The sequence below is a fragment of the Camellia sinensis genome, chromosome 8 (assembly GCF_055761805.1).
Source record: "Camellia sinensis isolate YWXY chromosome 8, ASM5576180v1, whole genome shotgun sequence".
Lineage (NCBI taxonomy): Eukaryota > Viridiplantae > Streptophyta > Magnoliopsida > Ericales > Theaceae > Camellia > Camellia sinensis.
In genome coordinates, this window is record NC_138968.1 from 9,124,422 (window position 1) to 9,139,981 (window position 15,560).

Consider the following 15,560-nt stretch of genomic DNA (forward strand, 5'->3'; position numbering starts at 1 on the left):
TTAAGGCATAAAATCAAGATGAGTATAAGGAGATACTCACAATAAGAATCACCTATATGAGTGTTGAACTGGGGCCGGTTCTATGAGAATGAAGAGGCTAAATTCTCTAGAAACACTTATGAAAACCAGGCGCGTTCAAGGCCAAAATGAACACAACAGTGAGAACCACGATGTGTTAGAAGATATTTTGTGTGAAATCTATTGTCTTGGCTAACACAAACGGCTGAACAATTCAAGGCATCGCGTCCATTGGTTAGCCAGTAAGTCCGATAGGTTATCACTAGGGAAGGTTCAAGGCCGAAAACTACCTATCCTGATGCAAGATATTTTCGACTTATACTCTTTCGTTAAGTCTGCATATTGTTGCATTTCCGTTGTCATCAAATTCCATTCATGTGGGGGATTGTTGGAAATGGTAGAAAAATTCTGGGTAAAACCAGAATTTTTTCTCAAGTTTGGTCTATGTTTTAAGTGGGCCCCGAGTGTCGATTTACTCGGGTCAAAGTGATAACGCGTTCTATACCGCGTTGTGATTCACGTGGTATATTTGGTTGCTCAAAACCATTACCGAGTGAATGGGAAATTGAAGCCAAAGTGTGCTCCATGGAAATGGAGTTTTGGTGGAAATTCCTTAAGGTTGTAAATTGGCTTGTCCCACATTGATTTGGTGGGAAGTTTTGAAAGGGTTTATAAGGCTTAGGGTGAGACACTTGGGGTGTGCCCCAAGGGGTACCCAAGTGTTTTAGAGGGAGAGGTTATGGGCAAAATGGGCTAGACCCATTGGACCCAAAAAATCACCACACACGCGCGCGCGCGCCGCTGCCGTCCGGTCGGGCGGGCTGGGCTTGGGCGCGGGTGCGTGGTGTGTGGTTGGGTTGGGCTTCTAATCTTTTTGGGCCAAAAACATTTGAATTTAATTTTATTTTTTATTAAAATAAAATCCATAATTCAAATTAAATTGGTTTGGATTTTATGTTCATCCAAACCGGACCCTTCCCGTTTTCAAATAGAATTAAACTGATTTGGATTTATTGCTCATCCAAATAGAGCCCTTCCCGTTTTTATCTGTTTGAATAAATTAACCCAACAGATTCAAATCTGTTCAAATTTGAAACTAACAGGTTTCATACCTGTTCAATTCAAAACCAAGAGCCACTTTTACCTCTATAAATAGACTAGCCTCCCATTTGGATTTTACTCCAATTTTTCGTACTCCATCCTCTGCAAATTATATTCTTCATCTTGCTGCATTTTATTTCCGAAAGAAAGAGTGTAAACACTTAGTGTGTTCGTAAGGCAAACAATTTGTAGTACTGCTATTGTTTGTGGTAAGATCATTTCATCCTGAGAGATAGGCGTCCAAATTCTGAAAGCACCGTGGAGAGGACGAATCTGTTTTAAGGACACAGTGTTAAACACTTGACTTGATCAGAAAAGCTATTCAAATAAATTAACCAAGTAAGTTGTTTAATTTTATTCTGTTTTTATTTGTTTATTTAATCAGATTTTAATTTTGTTTTTGTAACAAAATAAAATCTGTGGTTTTATTTATTTATTTATTATTTCGAGTTTGATTTTTGTAATCAAACAAATTCTCTCCTTTTCTTTATTTCTTTATATTCTTGTTGTTGTTTTGTACACAACAGAATTTAATCTATTTAAATACAGTGAAGATTGTCCAACAACCGAGATCACCTCGGCGCCATGACCAAGACACGTGGCACCTCGGCTGACACTCCGATGCCACCTTGACCACGTATTGTCATTCACAAAATATGTCCCCACAATTCACAAGAAAGATACCAACTTAAATTTATTCACGAAACTGGCTACACAACTAAAATCAAAAAAATATAAAGAAAGCCTGGAACATTTATACTATTTTTGAATCTTACACACAATTCTTTTTAAAAATTCATGACCAAAACATAACTTTAACTGTTTTAAAATACACAAAAAGTCTTACAGCTACAACAAGCTGTCCACCATTTTATTTTTCATTCCCACCGTGGAAGGTTTCTTCGTAATGTTTAGTAGACCTGACTTATAGAACACATAAATGTAGATCTATAGTAAATAGTTGGAACATAATCTTTGTGCTTGAAATTAATTAAGCAACTCATCATTATAAGCATTCCACCATTTGGCAATCAACATTTTGACGTCTTCTCTCTGCATGTTATCTTCTTTCCCAGTGTACTTCCATGGTTTTGCCCCCTAATTTTTTGGAAATGAAAGTGAGAAAAGGGTTGAGAAAATAGGTTTCTCATCTGCCAAACTATGGATTTGCTCAAATAAATGAAAAATACTAAGTACACAGAATTAGATACAATTCTTTCATGTAAGAGATCTATTAAATGTGTAGGTCTTAGCCCACTATGAAAGTGTTGTATCTGATTTTGTGATCAAATATATATTAGATAAATTTAAAATACTTACAGTTGCACAGAAGTGTACCACTTTAACTTTTTCAAGCTCAACATTCTCCGGATGATGCCATAAAATTGGAAGAACCAAGTTGTAGACCACGGGAATAGGTTTGAACTTGTGTCTGAAGAACTTGTTCAATAAATCCTGTCATTTATAAAAGGTGTAATGCTATCTATACAAATAGAATATGAATTGCACATAGAATAATGTGGTTGAACAAATAATTTACAACCTAGTTATCTCATTTATTGTGGACACTTTGTTCATTTCTCTCCAAAAAAAATAATGAAACCCACTGTCTAAATCAATAACAGTTAAACTGATATAATAAAAACAACAACAATAATAATATAATAATAAAAAGTTTACAAACAAATGAATGTATATATGGTTTAAATTTATTTTTATTGTGACGACATATGTCTATTTGGTATAGGCGAAAAAAATTACGTCTTTCTTTTAGTGGGAAATCACTATTTAGTGGGAGGTGGGAAAAGAATTACTAAAATGTGAGAATCATTTGGGTTGCAACTCTTGCGTACCCCATGGTTTTGTAAATAATTTTAGTTAAATAAGTTGAATTGTAATTTTTTTTTTTTTTTTGGTTGAACATTTGTCTTTACTAAATTTTATTATTTTAATTTGTGTCAACAGTATTTATTCTTAAGGTCTTTCTTGTAATGCCCCAAATAATTCGAAACATGAAATAATATATTAACAAAAGAAGAGGGAGCAATTTGCGAGAAAAACACAAAGATAAAACGGAGAGAGGAAACCGAGAGAGGGGGATGAGAAGAAGCAGAAACAATTGATGGACGAAAGTGAGGAGTAGGCTCAATTATAGGAAATAGGAAAGGATAAATTAAACAAGAAAAATTGTGCAGACCACTAATTAGTGGTTGCTCTAATTATGTGGCAGTGAGTCTCACCCACTGCCACATGTATTTTGTGTCTCAGTTTTGTTTTTTCGTTTTTTTTTTTTTTTTTGCTTTTTACATTATTAGTGGTGGTCTTAGTAGTAGAAATTTAGTGATATGTAGCATTCTTGATTAAACAAATAAGTGCCTATTGGGAACTTTAGTTAAAAGTTGTGTATTGCATCTTGTTCAAAAAAAAGTTAGATTGGTTTTTTTAATATAAAAGTCACTTGAAAAGGTCTAAAAAAATTAACTATGAAATTGTAATTATATCTTCTATATTGTTTAGGATTATTCATGTGTGAAAATGCATATTTCCTAAATTGAGTGGGGGATAATTTAGTCATTTTATTATGATATAACATCATAAATAAATATCAATAAAAAAAACTAAATATAATTTTTTATCAATTTTTCAAATTACTTTCTAAAAAATTCAAAAAAAAAACTTAATTAAAAATTAAAAATCAAATTTTAACCAACATTCTAACACATCCCTAAACAGAATGGAAAGGAGTCAAAATGATAAAAAGGAAATGATGAATATGTTTGGTTTGTGTTTGAGAGATGTGTTTTAGAGATAAAAAATATGAAAAGTTGTTTGGTTTGGTTTTTTTCAAAAGATGTTTTGGAAAATTATTTTGAGAGAGAGTTTTAGAAAAAGTGATTGATTTGATGTGTGTGAGAGAGATTTGTTTGGAAAACTTGTTTGGTTTACAAGTTTTGAGAAATTTTTTTAGAAAAATTTGTTTGGTTTGATTACTTTTAAAAACTTATTTGTAGAGAAAATTTCCCAAAAATTTTTCAGAAATACAAACCAAACGAATTGAAAAACAGAAAAGTGAATTGGGTTGGCTGGTTTCGCCGGCCATGTCCTGAGTTTTAACGGCCACATCCTGTCGGCTACGTTTTTTTTTATAAAAAATTTAGAGATTTTAAAAAATTTATTAAATGTCTTATATATGAATGTAAGACTTATCTGATATGAATTCTATATTTACGTGAGATATTTGATAAAAATTTAAATAAAATTTTTAAAGTCTCTAATATTAATTTTTTTTTATATTTTAATTTTTCAATTTGTCAATCCCACCAGAAGAGGAAGTGAAAGGTTGGAAAAAGATGAATAATGAGATCAAATTTATTTTCAAAAAGAAATGAATAATAATGAAGTAGATATAAAAGAGAAAAAATAAAATCAAAGAAATAAATTAAATTATATATTTTTTTTAAATCTCACTACTAAATTATTATAATAAACCACCAATATCCTTTATTAAAATAATAATATTTAAAAAATACGAAATTTTACATTTCAAGCTAATAAATATTTAGAAAGTATATTTTTCAACAAAAAAAAAAAAGAATTCTTTTTTTTTCCTCTTGTTTTTAGTGAACTTTTTTATTTGGGGTGTTTGGGAAGTTTGGTTTTTGGTTTTTGTTTTTTTTCACTAAAAAATAAATTGGTTACAAAACTAAAAATAACCAATCCAAACAAAATGTCACATCAAATCCCATAATCATTTCACTTTTTATCTCACAAACATCACATCCAACCACAAAAAAAAATCAATTATCTTTCCAAACACAATTTTTTTTTCTCCAATAATATCCTACAACTAAAAAAACTTACAAAAAAATTCACTTCCCAAACACCCACTATATTTTTAGTTTTTTATAAATATTCTTATAGTCTTCTACTCTTACAGAAGTGAAAAGTATTCAGTGTGTTTGTTTTGAGTTTTCTGGATTAAGTTTTTTGAAAACTGACTTTTTTTATTTTTGTGATTTTTTGTTTTTAGTGAATATTTTTTTAAATTTTAAACATTTTTTTTACTTTTTTAGATGCACCTTACTTACATGTACCTAAAAAGTAAAAAAATTGTAAAAAAATATTTTAAAAAATTAATAAATACATAAAAATACAAAAAATGTACTGAATTCTTGTATTTTTTTATATCTTTGGTATTTAGTGAATTTTTAAAAGTTTTTTTTACAATTTTTTTACTTTTTAGGTGTATTTATGTTAGGTGTATCTAAAAAGTAAAAAAATTGCTTAAAATATTAAACAAATTCAGTAAAAATAAAAAAAAACACGAAAAATAAGAAAGTAAATTTTCTGAAAAGTGTTTTTTGAAAAGTGAAAACAAGCAAGGTAATCACTATTAAACAAGCAAGGTGTAATTTTATAAAAAAATTATTAAAAAAAAACTATTAAAAAAGACAACAAGAAACCATCTTATTGAAGTGGAAAATTTTCTCATGTGTAATATATGTAGTATATACCTTAGATATAAAATTACATAAATTTTTACAAATTTCTATGAGTGGTCTCACAAAAATATGTAAATCGAACACAAATTTACGTAAATTTACAAAACCACGTAAGTTCTTACGAATTTCTACTAATTTGTGTTCAACTTATATGTTTTTATGAGATTACTTATGTAAATTCATAAAAACTTACACGATTTTATATTAAAATTGCATTCAGTGCATTACACACAGGAGTATTTCTCCATTAAAACAATAGTGATATACATGTGGATAACTCACCTGGTCTGCGAAGGGTCCAGGAGGAGTGATGTGTAGAGCCTTAAGTAAGTTCTGATAAGTTACATGACAAGGCTCGAACATAAACATTCCGGCATTGAAGTACAAAGGTGGAGGTGAACCCATCTCAGGTGGCCATGTCACCTTATCTGGGCATTGTTGGCAGTACCCAATCAAGTACTGGGATGAATGGCTCCACTCACAGAAGCAGTCCGAGACAGCATAGAAGTAACCATCGGGCAAGTCAAAGAGATGGTCGATGTTGTCCATGACTAGGACGTCTGCATCCAGATAGATCATCTTGTTGTACTCTTCTAACTACACATTAAACCGCCAAAATCTGTAATTGAACCTTTTTTAATTCAATTTATTTATTTATTTTTATGTGATTGAATTTGATCATAGAATCAGATATAACTCCCTTACATAACTCACTTATATGAGATGATTGCGTCAGATTCTGTGTAGTAATTTTTTTATTATTATTATTTTTGTTTAATTACTATGTTTTGAATCAAGAGAGGCCAATTTTTATGTAATCTAATCAATCAAACACAATTCTCTAATGCTGTGTTTGGTTGGGGGATTTGGGGAGGGATTTGGGAAGGGAAATACAAAAGGTAGGTGAAATGTGAATAAAATATGTATATATTTTACATAGTTTCACATATCTTTTCCCTTTCTATTTCCAAATTCCTTCCCAAATCGTCCAACCAAACACACCATTAAACTGACATATTTAATGGGAAAAATCTTCAAAAAAGGGATGAGTAACAGATATAACAGTAAAATGATAACGGTACAAATTTTATTTGCACAATTCAATACATAAATCATTTATATATATATATATATATATTACTTTGCAATTATCTTATATTCTCTATTTTTTTGCTATTCTCCCTTTAATGGCCCGTGTGAGGGAGTCATGTTAAAAAAATGCTAATCTTTACTTATTGAAAGGAAGCAAACATTGCTATCTTTAAATAAATAATAAATAATAATAAATAATAATAAATAAATAAATAAATAAAAGCAAATATGTTTGTGTTTTATTAGTTAACTATCTGTTGCTGCCGGTTCTACACAAACGGTAATAGAAAAATGTTTAGTCACTTGTTTTGAATTAAAATGAAATGACATATAATAATGTCACATGATTCTATACAAAAATTTTATAACAATATTAGGAATTTTAAAAAAATACTTCAAAAGTTATTCAGAAAAATATATTTATGAATAACAATTATTCTAAATATGAGTCATATTTCATAAACTTTAAATCAACACTATCTATTTCATTTTTAGAGCAAAATTCAGATCATCATTTAATGTTACATTGTATTTTTCAAATTTTTATACAGTAACGTCCACATACTCTTCTTTTATTTTTCTTATGAGAAAATGGACAGCTTCCATTCTCTCTTTACATGAATAGACAAAAGGAAAAAAATAATTTAATTCTTAAAAATCTTTATAAGTTGTAGTGACCATCAGTACACCACAACCAATATCCTTCCGTTATCACCACCCGTCCACAACCACTTTCATCACCACCATTATTGAAAAAAAAAATTTAAATAATCAAAAAAAAATGTAACTAAATACAAAAAAAAAAAAAAAAAAAAAAAAAGTAAGAAAAACCAATTTTTTTGGTCTTTATTGATTTAAGAAAAATTTAAATTTCTAAGGTCTACTCACCGTCTAAGACCTAAAACTTAGAAAAAAGTTTGACAAAATTTTGAAAAAAAAAAAAAAACAAAATGTCATTAAAAAAAAAATATCAACAAAAATATTGCCAAAAAGCATTTGTCAAACCAGTCCAAGGAAAAAGTTTTATATAATTTTTAATAATTCTTTTTGAGATTAATTATTCAAAAGACATCATTTGTAAGGTTGGTATTCCGTTAAATCCTACTTCATTATTTAAGGTCCCATTTGCAAAAGATTTTATTTATATGACTGTTTTGCCCTTTTTATTTATATGACTGTTTTGCCCTTATAAAGACATAGAAAGAATTGAAAATGTCAATTCATTAAGTGTTAAAAAAAAAAATTATTAAGTATTTCAAGTGTACCACATGATAATATTATCCACCAATTACTAAACATTATACCTTATATTCCAATACAAAATTGCGGGCCCCACCCTCTTCACCAATCACAGTTCTTCTAGGCAACACGTGACCATACCCAAGAGCACTAGATAACTTTTCCCAACTCATTATTTTATTTTGTTGTTTCCTAACTTAAAAATTTCATAACTTTCATTATACCTATTTTATTAAAATAAAATTTATATTTCAGGAATCTACTCAATGAGATCTACCAAACAAGATTAATATTAAATATAAAATTTTAAAAAATTAAAATATTATTTTTAATTGTACAAAATTTGACAATTTCTCAGTTTGTGAAATTATCCAATAAAATTGAGAAATTTCTCAATTTTTTTCACTTTTGAAACTGAGAGCATTATCATTTTTTTTCCAATTTTAAAACAAAAAAACATTATCAATTTTTCAATTAAAACTAAGAAATTTTTTAGTTTTGCACAAAAATGTTCCATTATCATACTCCTTCATAGATAGAAAATTTTCAATTTTGAACGTAGATGTTTTAGTTTTTTCAATTTTAAAATTGATGTCTTAAATTTAAAAATCAAAATAAATGTCACATTATCATACTCCTTTATAAACAATCACAAAATGGGACTTACTATAAATGTTTTTTCTTTTTTATAGAAATTATTTTCAGTTAAAAAATATAACAAATAGAGGTTTGGTATATTTTATGCCACAAAAAATGATTCATTAACACAATTTCTCCTCCAAACCCCTTAATGACATGGCAAGTAAAATTTAAAAAATTGACTTACACTTCAATATTTTCTCAAAACTTTACTTACATGCATTCTGTTTTATTACCTCATTCAAGAAAAAATTATATAGATGTATCACTGCTATTTATGCCACATTAATCCAATGACATTGTTATTCAAGTGCAAAAGTTAGGCCTAATTTTTAAACTCAATAATGTGACAATCAATTAGAATATCTAAGTCAACTTTCTCTCTCATATTTTCTCTAGTTATTAGGGGTGTGCAAGGGTTAAGTCGTCTCGATTTTATCATAGAACCATCACTCGAACCGGCCTGCTTCGGGTAGAGAAATGTTCATCCGATTTCACCCGAGGTAATGATCAAAACCGTGCACATCGGGTGTCCGGTTTGGCGGCCGGTTTTCGATCAGTGATTTTCATTCACCATTAAGTTTTATGGCTTTTATTCATCTCGCCTACAAAATTAATACGAAACAAATATACAAACAAAATCACACACATACTATACAAATCTACCTTTCTTACATACACACTAGATATGATAGAAAATAGTGGACAAAATTAAAAATATAGAGAAGAAGCTTACCTTTCTACCAGGACACAATGTCACTATCGTCCTTACTTATTGTGCATCTCTTCAATCGACGCTCTTTTGCTAGAAAAGTTTCAGATTTGGTAGATTTATAAGCTGAAGATTAGGATTTTAGTATTCAATTAGGTAAATCGAGAGAGAGAGAGAGAGAGAGAGAGAGAGAGAGAGAGATGGAGACAAGAATTGAGGGAGATGATGAATACATGAAAGACTTGGAGAGAGAGTTTTCGTTAGAGAAGTGAGGGATGGGATCAATCGGTGTGAGAGAGAAAAAGAGAGAGAGATATAGATAGAGAAGATTTTAACGTTTTACAGTCTTTTGGGAGGAAGGGTAATGAAGAAGTGGAGAGAGTGAGTAAGAGAATTGAGAAGAGAGGGTGACAAAGAGATTAGTGAGACGTCAATGTCTCAGCACTTGAGAGAAGTTTATATTTTAAACAATAATGATAGAGATCCCACAAAACACAACCCCACAACCTCTAAAATGATCTGAACCATTCATGTCACTGTCAGACAAAACTTTCAAAAAAAATTCAAACACATCAATGACTAATACATCAGTGGGGATCATGGGGGTCCTTTTTTATAGGGGTCTCAAACATTTTCCTATTTTGAACAGTGAGGCTGTGTTAAGATAAAGGTAATACCTTTATCAATACTTTGACATAATAATAATGAAAGTATATTATATATTTGTACATAATTCGGTGGGTCAGTATAATAATTTTTTTTTTTTAATTTAAACTCAATCACCGACCAAAAATAGATGAAATTTTCAAAACAGAAACTTAGCCAATCGTTAAAGTGATCGAAACTGTCCATAGCACTAGCGGGTCGGGCGGGTCCAGACGGGTTCGTGGGTAATTCGGATTTTTGCATACCCCTACTAGTTATTAGCCAATCATCTCTCTTACATATCATTGGGTCTAAAGAGTGAGTCTCGAAAGTAGGCTTGCATATCATTTTCCTAATCGAAACATGAGTATGACAAATATATGACATCGAAATTGGTTCTCGGGAAAGACATGTATACCATATGCACCTTATAACTAAAGAAGAAAATGGTATAATTTTATACTTTTTGAGTCATAACTTAAAATAAAAAAGAGAAAAAAAAAAAAAAAAAAAAAAAAAAAAAAAAAAAGTCATAACCAAACATCACATGAGATATAACTAAAGATTTCAAAATAATGTCATTACTACAGAAAGAAAATTGATCATAACTAAAGATGACAATGACATAACTAATTATACATATAGTAAAGAGGTGTATTGTAGAATTCTCCTTAGTTCTTTACTTCATATCTAAGAAATTTTTTAATAAAACAAAGTTCTTTATTTAACAAACACAATAATGCTACATCCCTTAATTTATCACCCTTAAATGACCCCTAATAATATAACATTGAAGTTAGACCATGTATGATAAAATATTTAACAAATCAAAATTTAACACTTGTGAAATATATCATTAAAAATAATTTTTAAAAGAGATAAGTGTCAAGAATTTCTATTAATCAACAAGTCAATAATAGTAGCAGTATAGTACGGCCGTTCATGGGTTTATCTTACCTTCCATACAGAAAGCTTGGAGTACCAGAGCTCATAGTATGGGCTTTCAAACTCAATCTCGCTCTCCGGTGGATGCACTGCCTCCATCTGTCTCACCACGCAACCTTGACACCTCAAAATCTTACGGTGGTCCTCCGGCACGTCCGGCAAGATTACCACCACAAGAGGGTAAGCACTCTTCACCTTCCTCAAACACTTAGCCAATGCAATCACACCTTTCACAAAATCACCATTCCCTGCTAAAAATGTCACGTATGCCCTTTTTGAGTAACCTAAGGGTGAGTTTAGGGCCATATTGTGACAAAGATTTTACTACGTAAATTAAGAGGCTTGTGGCTAGTGGGTTTGTGTGTTTTGATTAAAGTGTGTTCGGAAATGCCAACATACTTGCTAGCATGGGCACTAGCTTGTTCCTTAAATAGGCAACCAAATGAGGAACACATGCATAACAAATGAAATTCAAATGTAGCTTAAGTTGACCCATGTTGACTTGGATTTTTCTTTGTTTTTCTTCTTAAACTTTAGAATATATCACTACAAGAATTTACACTTTTGGCAACAAAAAAATTGGTCGCTAAAAGTCAATTTTTGGTCGGCAAAAGTTATCCGCGACCAATTTTTTTGGTCGCTACTTTGGTCGCCAATTGAGGGTCGGCAAAAGTAATTCGCGACCAAAATTGTGGTTGGTCGGCAAAAGTTGGATTTCGCGACTAAATTTTTGGTCGCTAAATATTTAATTACCGCGACTAATTTATTTTGTCGCCAAAACACTTTGGTCGCGAAAAGTAATATTTTCCCGACCAAAAAGTTTGGTCGCCAATTATCACATTCAACGACCAAAAATTTTGGTCGCCAATCGTGACATTCCGCGACGAAAATTTGTTTGGTCGCGAATTGTAACATTTCGCGACCAAAAAATTTGGTCGGCAATTGTAACATTCTGCGACCAATATTTTTTTGGTCGCCTATTGTGACATTTCGCGACCAAAAAATTTGGTCGCCAATTGTGACATTTTGCGACCAAAATTTGTTTGGTCGCCAATTGTGACATTCTGCGACGAAAATTTGCTTGGTCGCCAATTGTGACATTTCGCGACCAGAAATTATGGTCGCCAATTGTGACATTCTGCGACCAAAATATTTTTTGGTCGCCAATTGCGACATTTCGCGACTAATCAATTGGTCGCCAAAACTATAAAAACATAACCAAATTTTGGTCGCCAATATCCAACAAAATAAACCTGTAATTTATAATAATTCATCCAATTTATTCAATATAATCTGTAAAAAGAAGAAATCATTCAAACCAACAAATAAATTGAATCATTAACATTCAACAAAATACATATATCAACCATTTCTGAACCTGTTTAATTAAAGTCAACAACTATTATAAGTTTACATCCACAATAATTCGAAACTACATATTTCATCTAGCATAAAAATTTAACACATAACAAGTACTTGTTATTATGTTTTAAATTTTTATCCATGTACATCAACCCAAAAATATAACTAGTAGTCTACCAAATATTTTCTATACACACCCATCCAAAAATATAAATAGTAGTGTATCCAAAAATATAACTACTAGTCTACCTAATATTTTCCATATACATCTATACAAAAATATATAATCCTTCCAAAAACTCAAAAAGTGCCAATTTGTCCTGTATAATTTAGCTTTGTGCACGAGTTCATCCATCTGTACCAAAGAAAAAGAGAAATAATGTCAGTTAAAATTGGACAAATAATGAAAAATGTCCATGAAAAGCAAAGGTCACATTAGCAAATTAAAATGACTACCATTATCAAATTGTAAATAAAACAATAGCATTCTTATGTCTATAGAATAAATTGGATGAGCCACCATTCCAGATCCAATATAGTGCCACACAGCAGAAACCAAACACGGCAACTGAAATTGATCCATATTGTCAATAACTCCTATCTTCCTATCTTTAGTTGGACAAATAATTGGACATATTGTCAATAACTCCATATTGTCAATAACTCCTATCTTCCTATCTTCCTATCTTCCTATCCATATTGTCAATAAATTGGACAAATAATTCCCTTTACCAAGTTCACCAATTCTCAAAAAATCAGGTGGGTACTAATTTGTACATTTTAACAATTTCGTTCCTATCTTTAGTTGGATGTTGTCAAGATTGCCCCTATTCGTCAAATGATTTTCAACTCTAAAGTTTGACAAATTTTAAGAGTGCCAGACTGGAGCAAAGTTGCAGCACCATAAGAACTTGTCGACTAAAGTTAAGCCTCAACACCACAATATGGTTTTAACTACTTAGCAGAGGTAAATTACGGGTTGTTTAGCAGCAAATTGTTAAAGTCCATACAGCACATTTTTTTCCTATATAAATCATGGCAAGGATTCCAATTTCTTGGATTGGACATTATCATTTTCACAAGTCTACTGACATCATAATAGAATTAAAATATTTGAGAATATTGTGGAGGTATCCATTTCAAGAGGAACAGGAAAACGCACAAGAGAAAATTGAGGATTTCAACAACTGATTTTAGGTACATGGGTAGACGGACTAATAAGCAAGTGGTTTCAGATTTTTCCAGTGCAACCAGCCAAACTGTTTAAGCTTCAAATGCCATCATATATGACAACATGGTTCCAGTTATCATATGCTTTCTTCACCAAGGTATCCACATATAACTGCAACAACAAAATTTACAGGTTTCCATAAGCATCACATTCTCTAATTATGAGCTTTATGACAACCTTCCAGGGGTGGTACCGGGAGAAAAGGAAAAAAGAACAATTAGTAATAGTAAGCACTCCAATTCTAGTTTGGTTGATTAGTTTGTTTGAAGAAAAGAAACACCCAAAATCACACCTAAACATATATACCTGCCTGTGATTAACATTTCCAATCAAAGATTAGATTTAAGGATAAGTATTTTACTCAGAACTTGATCAAATATACAATCAACATGTTTACCAACCCGGTCCAAAAGTGAACAAACGCTGGCAGCGGAAGGGAGGGGTGTAAAGTGTCTACTGAATTCATGGCATTATTATTTGGTTTCAAGGAAGTGTTTTAATAAAACAAGAATTGCATTGCCAAAAAAAACGTCTCATACTAACCTTCTGGCTATCAGACAGGGAATCAGATAACAAATATTGTTCACCAGTTATAAGGCCACTTAGCTTGTAAATACTCTTAAAGACAACACCAACATTTCTTGTATCATCAGCATAATACCCATAAAGCTTCCCACTCATGGCACAAGTCTTAGCATGTTCTATGAGAGCATCCCACATCTTATTTGACATACCACTGCTAAGGATCTACAACCAACAGAGGAGTCAGCAGATAATTATAAAGAATGGATACTCTTATTCAACAACCAAGCATGCACTTACAGTCCGTAGTTTTTGAGAGTCTCTGACAACAAGTCGAACAAAGTCTTCAACCGTGAATATTCCTGACTTATTTAGCCTCTTGTGGAATGACCCATCTTTGCCAATCTTCTCCAATCTCCAGACATCATCATTTAAAGCAGGTGGATAGTGCTTCTTGTATACTGTAAATGAAAAGAAGTCAACAACAATATTCCAAAGACAATCCAGAAAAAATAATTTTAAAAAGGAGTTCAAAAATAAACACTAAGCAGCTTACATTCCCCTCTGTGATCTTTAACAGTGAAAGCTTCTGTCTTTGCCTCACCTACGCGTATGCCCTCACAAAAGCCTGAGGCGACCTTCAGGCCAAGCCTGAACTTCTTGCTCCTTATCCAACTTGAGTTATCAGTAAATGTAAGCTCTCCCAGGGTTCCCACACGTTCTTTGAGCGTCACTTGCAGATCCCCAGTCAAAAGTGGTCTCTTTCCTTCACGCTCTTTCACAACATGGCTTTCAAATTCTTCTTCGGTCCAACCCCCATCATCTTCATTGTTGAAATCACCTTCCAGCACAACAACATCAAGTTTTATGGTGGATTCAGGTCCAGAGGTTACAACATGACCTGTATTCACATCAAGTAAAACAATATGGATTGCAGCACCCTGTTCCCCTTCTACTTTTCCTACAGTGAAAAGGGGAAGAGACAACCTTGACCTGAAGTGCAGCTGCAAGTTTCGTCCATCTGGCCAGAGGCGAATAAAAAGACATAAAAAGTTGACCTTAAGTGCAACGTGAAAAGGGGAAGAGACAACCTTGACCTTGCACACACACACACACACACACACACACAAGATGAATAAAAAGTTTTGGGAATCAATAAACATGATGCAGAGGCGAAGTAGGAGATTTACCAAAACGGCCAGACCCCTTGAATGGTTCTGCTTCATCTGAAACACCACCTTGCTGCTGTTCCTGGATTTTCAGAAAAAATCGTATAAATACACCTTTTTTAAAGGATTATTTGTAAATAATAATAGTTGAGGGGTTTTAGTATAAATAATTCTGGAAAAAGGCAGAAACTTAAGTTAAGTTTGTGATCATTATACTTTAGTATAATTGTGCTTGAAATAGTTATTATGATTGGAATGTGAAAGGAGGGGGAAGTGAAGAAAGAATCAAAGTTTGCATGTGGTTCTTCTTATTATCTTTGCTATTTTATTACTTAGAAATAAGTTAACCTAACGAACAAGCACATGCAGTCAACATGCAAATT

General features: G+C 31.6%; 1 protein-coding gene and 1 pseudogene across 2 annotated transcripts; both read right to left on the bottom strand.

Annotated features, from left to right (window-relative positions):
• Positions 1 to 1,808: 1,808 nt before the first annotated feature.
• LOC145796810 (galactinol synthase 4-like) lies at positions 1,809 to 11,280 on the bottom strand. Its single transcript, XM_082882010.1, has 4 exons — positions 10,906 to 11,280; positions 5,904 to 6,218; positions 2,440 to 2,574; positions 1,809 to 2,217 (listed from the first exon to the last, which is right to left on the bottom strand). Exons 1-4 carry the CDS (start codon positions 11,197 to 11,199, stop codon positions 2,107 to 2,109), a joined length of 855 nt encoding a protein of 284 aa, XP_082738136.1. The 5' UTR covers positions 11,200 to 11,280; the 3' UTR covers positions 1,809 to 2,106.
• Positions 11,281 to 12,251: 971 nt separating this feature from the next.
• Positions 12,252 to 15,029, bottom strand: LOC114273981 (calmodulin-binding protein 60 D-like; annotated as a pseudogene). Its single transcript, XR_014337345.1, has 4 exons — positions 14,565 to 15,029; positions 14,309 to 14,469; positions 14,030 to 14,233; positions 12,252 to 13,597 (listed from the first exon to the last, which is right to left on the bottom strand). The product of XR_014337345.1 is annotated as a calmodulin-binding protein 60 D-like (transcript).
• Between the last annotated feature and the right edge of the window lie 531 nt (positions 15,030 to 15,560).